Source organism: Triticum aestivum, chromosome 1B (assembly GCF_018294505.1).
Source record: "Triticum aestivum cultivar Chinese Spring chromosome 1B, IWGSC CS RefSeq v2.1, whole genome shotgun sequence".
Classification (NCBI taxonomy): Eukaryota; Viridiplantae; Streptophyta; class Magnoliopsida; order Poales; family Poaceae; genus Triticum; species Triticum aestivum.
The window spans coordinates 665820783-665832068 of NC_057795.1; the positions used below are offsets into that span (position 1 = coordinate 665820783).

Below are 11286 nucleotides of genomic sequence, written 5' to 3' on the forward strand. Positions count from 1 at the left end.
ACGTCTGCAGGTGTTTAAAGGGTCATATTTACTATGTCCGGCTGTAGATGCTCCTATGCTACTACTGTCAACCCGGGTGAACCATTGAGACAAGCAAAACAATAAATATAGTACGTAGATGCAACTTCCAACAGAAAAATATATTACTACCGAATGCAATGTCCTTGCAGAAGAAATTATGGAACCAAAACTGCTTACTTCCACGCAAAGCAACCCACCAGGCTCCCTTCCCGTCCCTATCATCAGGAAATTCAGAACCCTCAAAAAGAAAAAGAAATGCAGAATTCAGGGATCACCCGCAACAAGAAAGCCTCACCGCGCGCCACGTACCCGCGTCCTCAGTGCTCACCTCCCTCACGCACGCACCATTTCGCGGGGTAAAGCTAGCAGTTTCGCTTTCGCGTGCCCATCCTCATCCCACGGCGCTCCACGCACCGACCAGCCATCCGACGGCCCGGCCGAGCGCGCCGCGCCTCCCGACGGCCCGAACCGCTTTATATATACGGCCCGCACCGGGTCCGTGGTGCGGCACACGTCACTCGGCTCGGCTTTGCTCCGCTCCCCTCCTCTCTCTCCTCCATCCTCCTCCGGTTTCTGGTGAGCTCTCCCCCCTCTCCTCCCCCCTCTCCGCAGTGCGCTTCTCGTGGACTCCGCTCGACTGACTGCTTTCTAGTGCGCGTGAGAGTGCGGGAGGCGGTGGTGATTCTCGTGTGCGGGTCACTGGGTTTTTGGTATGGATCCGCTCCCTTTCCGGGTGCGAGTTCGAGGACTCGATCTGGCCTTCTCGCCGATTTATTTTTTGTCTCTTTGGGCGGCGGTTTTGGTCTGGATTGCGCTCGGTACCGGCGGTTAGATTTCGTTTCTGCTCGCGTTTTTGCCTCGATTCTAGGCTGCTTCTCGCGTGCTCCGCGGCGTTATCTGCCTCCGATTCCTCTGGAATTTTTTCGATTTCGATCGTTCCCCTCTCAGTCGCTCCGAGCCCTCGATTTGGTAGTTTTTGTGAGGTTTCCGCGCATAAATTTCCCCTCCAGTGGCGTTTCTACTCGATTCAGTTGCGGTACTACTGTCAGTCAACTAGTACTAGTAGTTAGGAGCATGCTCCGCTACTTTCCCCACCACTAGGATTTACCCTCTCCCATTCGACTAACCCCTCCGATTCGCCGCAGATCGCGACCATGGGAACCCGCGGGCTCGCCGTGCTGCTCCTCGCGGCCGTGCTGCTGCAGGCCCTCCTCCCGGCGTCGGAGGCGGAGGGCCTGGTGCGGATCGCGCTGAAGAAGCACGCCATCGACCGGAACAGCCGCGTCGCCAAGAGCCTCTCCGACCGCGAGGAGGGGCCCCTCCTCGGCGGCGGCGCCGCCAACACCCTGCGCTCCGAGGAGGAGGGCGACATCGTGTCCCTCAAGAACTACATGAACGCGCAGTACTTCGGGGAGATCGGCGTCGGCACCCCGCCGCAGAAGTTCACCGTCATCTTCGACACCGGCAGCTCCAACCTCTGGGTGCCCTCCGCCAAGTGCTACTTCTCGGTGCGTCTGTGACGCCGTTTTTGTTTTTTAGGATTATTAGGAGGGTTTGGCTGTCTGTGATGCAGGGGGTTTGACTTTGTTTTTGGGTGCTTTGCTGGTGCAGATTGCGTGCTACCTCCACGCACGCTACAAGGCCGGGGCGTCCAGCACCTACAAGAAGAATGGTTAGCGCCTGGAAGCTTCTCTCACCACCATGCTAGTGCTTGTGCTTTGTACTGCTGTAGTTGATAGACATGCTCTGTACCTGTCTGTTTTTGCTTGCTGTCAAAGATAGTGTGGTAGTTGCACACACCCCTCTGTGATTTGTGCGCTTCACATGCATTTTCCCCATCGCCCACCAACCGTAGCATGCTAGTTGTATGTGCTGCAGTCATTCTTACATTTGATTTGAAATATGCCAGTCCAGGTAGTGCTGTAGCTTACCCCATGTGTCATAGTTTCAGGTACCATGTAGTGTCTTGGCTTATCCAGGTAGTGCCTAGTTCCGGGTAGTCTTGAGAAATTCCTGTCTTCCCGTCTGTTAAGCCAAAATTGAAGAGTTATGTGCTGAGGTTGCTTCCTAATTTTTTTTCTATGGAGGTCAGATGTGTATTCATGAACTATTGTAGACCGTTCATGGCTGAGCGTGATGATGTTCAGTTCATGTTAGGTGCAACATCCTTGAAAAGGATGATGCAAAATGACTGATGTTGATGTAGTGCCCATTGATGTAGTCGGATATAGTGATGGAGATGTTGCAACAGTAGCTGTCTTTGTTGAGCATATTAAATAGCATTCGCAAGTTGCAACCTCAGTCACATGTTATGCAGGAAATGATCATGTTAAGTTTTTCAGTTTTTTGTTCTATATATAAGAAACGGTTCATGTTCAGTCTTCTTTTTTTGTGCTATCAAACCTTCCAATCTTTTTTTGCTCATTTTTCCCGTTCTTTTGCATTGGAAAATTCATCTCTCTGTTAGGTGGCCTTGTTCTTTTGTGACAATGTTGTTTTCTCTTGTTGTCTCACCAGGAAAGCCTGCTGCCATTCAGTACGGCACTGGTTCAATTGCTGGATATTTCAGCGAGGATAGTGTTACAGTGGGTGATCTTGTTGTGAAAGATCAGGTTTGTGCCTCTTCATATTTCTGAGTTGATACGTTCATTGTCTCTGATTTGTATGCACTATGCAGCACATCAGATTTTCTTGTTAATATCTTGTTTGGTTACGATATTAGGAGTTCATTGAGGCTACAAAGGAGCCAGGTGTTACTTTCTTGGTTGCAAAGTTCGATGGTATTCTTGGGCTTGGGTTTAAGGAAATATCTGTTGGCAAAGCAGTTCCTGTGTGGTAAGACAATCTGACCATTAGGATTGTCTTTATTCACCGTTTTGCATATTGAATTGCTGCAAGAACAATTATGTTATTTGCATATAGTTCCTTCAGCCGTACAGTGCTATTACAATTCTTTCACTGGTAGCTGCCAAAACATTGGCTTTTATAGTAGTTCATATGTGCAGAACATAGCATACATGCAGGATTGACTGTATCCTAAATATTGACCTGATGAAGAAAATAGCATCCTCCCTTCATTTAGTTGTTGCAGTTTAAATGATACTCCGCTGGACTTTTTGTTGTGTGTTCATGTTTGCTGCATCGGTCATGGTAGCTTTGCTTCTAACAGAACAAGTATGTATTACTTAAGTATTTGAGTTCATGACTTCATGTATGTGGAACTATCCGACAGTTTGTTCGTGCATTTACTTGTTCTGTTTCTCTCATACAAACAACAAATAGCCTTGCACACTCTTACAGATTGTAGCATATTCATGATCCCTAATGATACATAAACATTGCAGGTATAATATGGTAGAGCAAGGTCTCATCAGTGATCCTGTTTTCTCGTTCTGGTTGAACCGACATGCTGATGATGAAGGAGAGGGTGGTGAGATTATTTTTGGAGGAATGGATCCCAAACACTACGTGGGTGAGCACACATATGTCCCAGTCACCCAGAAGGGATATTGGCAGGTTAGTCTTGTTCTTGTGTAATTTAATTTAAGTACTATTTGATCGTCTAGCTTATAAACGCGCACTTGCTTGCTGCAGTTTGACATGGGTGATGTCCTGGTTGGAGGGAAGTCCACAGGTACTGAACGGTTATCTTGATGTTAAAATCTTAATGCGGTTAAATCTGAATTATCTTACGTGTGTTCACACCTAAGTCATTCTCAGGATTCTGTGCTGGCGGTTGTGCCGCAATTGCTGATTCTGGAACTTCACTGCTTGCTGGCCCCACGGTATGTTGTGATCTTCAAATCAATGTTTATCTTCAGAGTGGCGAGTGACATCCACTTTTTCAGTTGAAATTGCAGTTTTGTATGGCATTAGCTACTAAATATTGCAACATTTTTATCAAATTGATTTATTATTTTGGGGCAATTATCTTAGTAATGATCAAATTCACACTATTTCTGTACAATCTTCCAGATTTGTAGGCTAGACACAGGCTATGTGCTTAAGAAATGTGATGATATAGCACCTGCACATTTTTACTACAAATCACAATATTGGAAGAACATTTTGCTTGATTCCATTAGTATCATTGACAAACTTTTAGCTTACATTAGTCAGATACTCCCTCCGTCCGAAAATACTTGTCATCAAAACGGATAAAAAGGGATGTATCTAGAACTAATATACATCTAGATACATCCTCTTTTATTCATTTTGATGACACGTATTTCCGGACGGAGGGAGTACATGGAAGGGTCAATTTCAGAAATCTTTGAGATTCCAAGCTTAATTTTAAGAAGTAAAGCTTACACTAGGATGGTTTGTTGTTAATCTTGTGCAAGAGTCAATCTGGATCACACTGTTTATCACTGGTTTTCTCTTCTTTGCTCCATGTTGAGTTCCACTGAGGAAATTTGACACGTTCCTGTTCACCAATGTAGGCCATCATTACTGAAATTAACGAGAAGATTGGTGCGGCTGGGGTAGTCAGCCAAGAGTGCAAAACAATTGTTTCTCAGTATGGACAACAGATCCTCGACCTGTTGCTAGCAGAGGTTTGTATGTTCCCATATAGCCTGTTTACTATTTCGGTAGCTGTTTGATGAATTATATTATCTCTTAAAGGATAGGGACTAAACCTGCTCTGGTTTCATGTTAACAGACACAGCCCAAAAAGATCTGCTCCCAGGTTGGTCTGTGCACCTTTGATGGGACTCGTGGTGTTAGGTGAGAACTGCAAATTCCATTTCTGAATTTATGAAACAGAGTATCTACTATTTGACTATCAGCTAGTTTTGATGTTAGTTGTTACTAAATACAAGTATTGATTAACTACTGTGCCAAAGTTCGTTACAGTCGACTGAATAAGTGGACCAGTCCCAAGGCATTCTTTCATTATGCTGTTAATGCGGCTTGCATTGTTCTTCTTACTTCCATGGCTCATTTCTCCCTTGTTTATCTATGTGAACACAGTGCTGGAATTCGGAGCGTGGTTGATGATGAGCCTGTGAAATCAAATGGCCTCCGTACCGATCCCATGTGCAGTGCCTGTGAGATGGCTGTTGTGTGGATGCAGAACCAACTTGCACAGAACAAGACCCAGGATCTCATACTGGATTACGTTAACCAGGTGAGCTCAGTGACCTTTGGTGAAGTTTGTTCTGTACTTCTGTGGTGGCACTCTGCTTATAACTGTATAAATTTTGCAGCTGTGCAACCGTCTCCCGAGCCCCATGGGAGAATCAGCCGTGGACTGTGCCAGCCTCGGATCCATGCCTGACATTGAGTTCACCATTGGCGGCAAGAAGTTTGCGCTGAAACCAGAAGAGGTGCGATTTCTTCTCCATGATTTCCCTCTTCTATTTGTTCCCTCGAGTACCGATCATCTGTTTTTTCTTCTTATGTTTCTAACTGTTGCACACCAAATTAGTTAGGCTACTTGCTTAGCTTTTGGCCTTGTGTTTGATTTTGTTTTCTTCAATTGTGCAGTATATCCTGAAGGTTGGTGAAGGAGCCGCTGCCCAGTGCATCAGTGGATTCACAGCCATGGACATCCCCCCTCCCCGCGGTCCTCTCTGGTAATCTATCTACGCGCTCCTGATTCTCGTTCCAGCACATATCAGTTATCTTGCACCTGACCGAATCCTACCGAGGATCCATGCTACATAAAAGTTCTCCGGTTACCTTGTTGACGCTTGACATCTCTGCTTCTGGCGCTGATACATACATATCTCTCAACTGCAGGATCCTGGGAGACGTCTTCATGGGCCCCTACCACACCGTCTTCGACTATGGCAAGCTGCGGGTCGGCTTCGCCAAGGCGGCCTGAAAGGGCGGTCGAGCGAGCGCCCCATCGTGGAGGCGAACACTTGCGCCGGGAGAGAGCTTAGCTTTTTACTCCGAATTTGACCGGTGATGTGTGTTGTGTATATATGCTACATGCTGCTTTTCAAAGACCCTGACATGACCAAGGGTTGTTCCTAAGATGGTGAGACTGTTTCTGGATGTTGTCCCGACAATGTTGAATTAGTATGTGATAAACAACGTTTGCCTTCTACTAGTAACCTGTGATTTATCACGCCAGAAGATTAGCGGCTTGTCATATTTGGCCTCCGTGCTATGAAATCTTTGGTTCCGGAGCAGCCGTACTTGGATGAACTGAGATAATTTGGTGGTTGATGTAGTATCTATCTAGCATACCCGCTTGGCAAGCTTTCCATAAAAGCCTTAGAGCATCTCCAACAGCCTGCCGCGTGGAAAAATTAGTGGTTTTAGCCACTGTTCAAGAATTCGGCCGATTAATCAGTTAACGGGTCAGTTAATCGCTACTCGTAGGGTGACCGAATTGAATAGCACTTATTCGTCATGTTAACTTGTCAGGCCTATTAATCAGTTGTTAGGTCGATTAATCGCTGCTGACCCATTAACTTGTGAGCAAACAAAGCCCAAAATTTTGCCCCGTAACCCCTTCCCATCCCCCTCCTGCTCCTCAATAGTTAGGTTTCAACCAAACAGTAGCATATACATTAAAAAATAGATATATGTCGGCAATTCCTATTTAATCTATCGATTAATGGTCAACCGATTAATCCAGTTAATAGGCCGATTCACCGATTAATCACTACTTCCAAGTCGACTGAGCAACTACCAGTTATCGATTTCATGAACAATGGTTTTAGCGCGCGCTACCGTTTCCGGCGCTTCAGCGGACGAGCAAAACTGCGCGCGCGGCATATGTAATTCAGGGCGCGGGCGGAAACGCCATCGCGTGCGCGGCATATGTAATTCAGCGCGCGGGCGGAAACGCTATCGCGCACCGCTTATTTGCTGCGCCCATTCCTGCGCGCTAGACTCTCGAGCGCTCGCGTGCACCTTCATCTCCCATCCAGCCGTGCCGCCGCGGCTGCCCACGTCACCCCATTTTTCTGGTGGCCGTTCCGGCGCTTCCCTGGTCTCTTCCCACGCGGCCACGGCTTCCTCCCATCGCGCGCGGCCGTCTCCAAAGAACAGCGCCCGGCCGCCCATCCCCGCTTTGGCGCCCGCAAGGTGTTCGATAAAAGGCCCGCAAGGTATGTATTGATTCCAACTTCCACATTTTTGCATGAAATTTGGTGCATGTTGTTTATAGCCTAGTTTTGAACAATTTAGATGGGTTTGTCATATGATTCTTTCGAAGAAGAATTTGATACGGAAGAGGAGGAGGATCTTGCAATGATCCTAGCTATGCACACCAATAAAAAATCGAAGCACGGTGATTCGGTTATGGGTCGGCAGAAAATTTGGAGGGATAGGATTGATGCCCACAACAGATTGATGAGGCACTATTTGGTGGAGAATCCCACATACCCCAAGTCGTACTTTCGTCGCCGGTTTAGGATGAGCACCGAGTTGTTCAGACGCATTGCAGAGAAACTAGCGAGCCATGACCGGTTTTTTCAGCAGAGGAGGAATGCCGTCGGAGAGCTCGGGCATAGCACCTTTCAGAAGGTGACAGCCGCTTTGCGTATGTTGGCATACGGTATTCCGGCGGATCTAGTTGATGACCACTTGGTCATGGGTGAGAGCCAAGTCATCATGTGTGTCAAGCGCTTCGCAGTTGGAATTGTGCAAGTGTTTGGCCCGGAGTACTTGAGAACTCCCAATACTGAAGATGTCTCAAGGCTATTGGAGATGAACAAAGCTCGCGGGTTCCCAGGTATGCTTGGCTCAATAGATTGCATGCATTGGAGTTGGAAGAATTGTCCAAAGGCATGGCATGGACAATTCCACGGACAAAAAAAAAGCACTATAATCCGTGCGAGTGCGGCGGAGGGCTGAAAGGGTGGCCTGTTTTGTTGCCTCCTATCATGCCATTCGACGTCCGCAACGCATAATGAATTCAAGAAGGATCTCATTGAGGAGTGGTGGGCTTGAAATGACCGTCGAAGAGCATCATGATTTGTGCGTTTGATGTTGTATTATTGAATTATTTGCTGTATTTCTCAAAATACTATTTGTTTGATGAGTTGTAATAAATTGAACCATTCATCTAAACTTGGTTGTGATTTAAAAATTATATGCCATGTCTTTGTTTTGTGAATGTGTTGTGAGATAAAATGCAACAAATGTGGATGCGCGGCTGCTCGCGCGCTGCATTTTAACGCACTGCTAGAGCTGCGCGCGCGCTACATTTTAGCGTGGCTGCTAGAGCCAGCGCTGCGCGCCGCGTCAAACCTGACGATGGGCGCGCCGCAAATCAGCTTTTAGCGCGCCGCGCGTTGGACGCCTGTTGGAGATGCTCTTACATTCACTCGCCTCGCCTGAGGAGCAAGGTTTTCGTTTTTGGGTTGTGTTTTTTTTTCACACACAACCCAAAACTCCTTGATGTCGCACAATAAGGCCATGCCGCATGTCAATCCGCTCCACCCATCTGTCATTGTGCAAGACCTCTCTCATCGATTTAGACGTCTTGAATGAAATAGAAAATATGTTGGGGGCCAAGTCCTTTACTCGAATACCCTCAAGCCACGGGGAGTTCTAGTACCTTGCCTCCTGCCAATGGTGACCGAGGTGGCCGCTACGAACATGTGTTTGCCTTTGTCGTTGAAGGGGTCGCCAAGGCCAATCCAAGACTTGGCATCGTCTGTCCGCGCAAACGGAAGCCATCGTATTCAAAGTGTGGTGGCAAGTTTTTGTAAGTTAACAATTTTATTAAGGCATCCAAGATCCTTAGGCCGGCAAAACCTTTTCCAAGTTGACCTTGCATTTGGCACTTGAAGCCTTATCACTAGCCACATATCATGTCACTTAGGGATCCCATTTCGGAAAAAGCTTGACATAATTTGGTAACAGGGGCGGCGCCAGCGTGGGGTCGTGTAGGGGCGGCCGCCCCGGGTATATTTTTGGTATCTAGCTCACTCCTACTGCTTTGGCCAGGCCAGTGGCCACCATGGGAGGGGAGAGAAAGCTCTGCCTGTATGTTCCGTCGGTGACGGGGTCAAGAGGAAGATGATTGAGGAAAGAAAACGATTCGCTAAGGTCAGATGGGCCAATCAGTCAGGCCCAGTAGAAAATGAGAAGAGCCCATTTATTTTCTGTACGCAGCCTATCGATCGGGAGCCCTTCTCTCCCATGCTCCCCATGCCCCCAATCTAAGGGAAAATTACCTCAAAAATCGAAGGGAAATTTTACAGAGAACCTTCCATGATTCTGATAATTACAAGCTAATAAATATTCCTGGCGTATTAAGTCCATTATAAGTTAATAAGAAACTGATACAAACAATTTGCAAGCCAATGTTCCTCAAAGATTTAATCAAGCAGACAATTAACCTGCCCGGGCCTAGAAAAACAAATTGAAGAGTGTGCTAAAATACTTATCTTAATATTGATATGTCTTTTCACATGTTTTAGGTACCTATTGGACATGAAGATTAGAGAGGGATAAAGCAGAAGCCAGAGTTAGAGTTTATATAATCTTTTTGTTGTGTTCAAATTAGTTCAAGCAGGCATACTACTTGGTCAGTTAATTTTGTTGATTGTATTCTTTGATTGCATCGTGGTTTCAATTTTTCGTTTCCTTTATAAGTCCGCCCCGGGTAACTTCAAATCCTGGATCCGCCACTGCAGCCCAATATAGGCACAAACCACTCCAAGGAAGGGGAAGGAGAGTTGGGGGCTTTCTCAAGGAATCCTAGACTAATGGCACAATCTCATCTGAAGGCTTGCGACCCACCAGATCGATCACTGTCTCCTGAGTACAGATCTGTGGATATGAAGGGAGTGGAGGCGATGGCACTTTCGGTGCTGCCGGAGGAGATCGAGCTGGGTGCTGTCTGCGGCCAACCCGGAAGCCGGTGGGGGCGATCATGGGGCCCCCCTTGTGGATGCTGCCCGCCCGAAGCCGGTTGATGGGGAATTCGTGGAACACGCAGCTGTGATCCCTGGCGTACTTGCTGCCGTCAATGCCAATCAGAGTCTGGCTGCGTCAAAGGCCCCTGTGTCTAATGTCGATGTACCAGCGAGAGGGCCACTGTACAAAGAACGCATGGCTGATCTGCAGCAGTCAAGGTACTTGGTAAATATGGCTGCCTTCTTAAGCAGCCTAGATACAGAGATAAATGTAGCTGACTCGGTTCTGATCAAGCATACAGTGGTAGAAAAGGAGCAAAGCGAGGACCGACACGAGCAAGACGAGGCACTTGTTATCTTTCAGGAGGTTATGGTAGGTGGTAATCAGAAGAGGGGCAAGGTGGTGGCGGATGGGTGCTCATCCGCCGGGGCAGAGGACCAGTCTTTTAAGCAGGAAGCAACCGGCCCAAGGGCTGCCGGTGACCTGACGGGGCCGAGTGTGGCGCCCCGTCAGGAGCAATGAATTGTCTAAGTTGGAACTGTCGGGGCGCGACCAACAAAATGACAGTTCATGAGTTGGTGGGACTTGCGAGAACCGCCAGAGCACATTTGGTCTTTTTGTGTGAAACTCGAGTTAAAGCTGCGAAAGTGCGTCGTTTAAGAGGTAGACTGGGTCTAAGGGGTTTTGCAGGTTGTGATAGCAATGGCCTGAGTGGGGGCCTAGCTCTCTTTTGGAGTGATCAAATCTTTGTCGATGTTCAAGAAATAACTGATAGATAATACATTGATGCGTACGTCCGTGTGTCGGATAATGATCCACTTTGGCATTTAACTTGTGTGTACGGTGAGCCAAGGGTGAAAAACCGTCCTTTGATGTTGGAAAAATTGCAAAACTTAAAAACAAGGTCTACATTACCGTGGTGTGTGATTGGTGACTTCAATGAAGCCATGTGGTCTTTTGAACACCTCTCTGTAACACAACGTGGAGAAAGACAGATGTTGGCCTTCAGAGACACATTGGAGTTATGTGAGTTGTCAGATTTGGGCTTTTCAGGCATGCCTTTCACCTATGACAATAAGCAAGCTGGGCGTCGGAATGTTAAAGTCCACCTTGATCGGGCGGTGGCGGATAACCGTTGGCGGGACATCTTCTCAGAGGCACAGGTCGTACACCGTGTCAGCCCTTGCTCCGATCGTTGCCCAGTGGTGTTACAGTGCACAAAAGAAGAAAAGCTGAATTTCAAGCCAAACCAGAGACGATATGAGATCATGTGGGAGACTGACAATAGCCTGCCTGAGAGAGTTAAGAATGCATGGGCTAATGCAGGATCTAAGATACACCTGGGTGATATACGCAGAGGCTTACGTGAGCTGATGGCCGAGCTACATGTATGGAGCAAATCCAGGTTCGGATGTGTGGTGCGTGAACTTGAGA

At 47.3% G+C, this 11286-nt stretch overlaps 1 protein-coding gene across 2 annotated transcripts; it reads left to right on the plus strand.

Annotated features, from left to right (window-relative positions):
* Window positions 1–342: 342 nt before the first annotated feature.
* Window positions 343–6082, plus strand: LOC123146520 (phytepsin). Of its 2 annotated transcripts, none has more exons than XM_044566089.1 (14): window positions 343–597; window positions 1167–1529; window positions 1633–1693; window positions 2539–2633; window positions 2744–2856; window positions 3366–3537; window positions 3616–3655; window positions 3742–3806; window positions 4464–4577; window positions 4685–4749; window positions 4996–5152; window positions 5232–5351; window positions 5512–5600; window positions 5767–6082. In XM_044566089.1, exons 2-14 carry the CDS (start codon window positions 1176–1178, stop codon window positions 5849–5851), a joined length of 1530 nt encoding a protein of 509 aa, XP_044422024.1. In that variant the 5' UTR covers window positions 343–597; window positions 1167–1175; the 3' UTR covers window positions 5852–6082. The 2 variants fall into 2 exon arrangements, with proteins under 2 accessions (XP_044422024.1, XP_044422025.1); XM_044566090.1 differs by having other exon boundaries at window positions 562–731.
* The last annotated feature ends 5204 nt before the right edge of the window (window positions 6083–11286 follow it).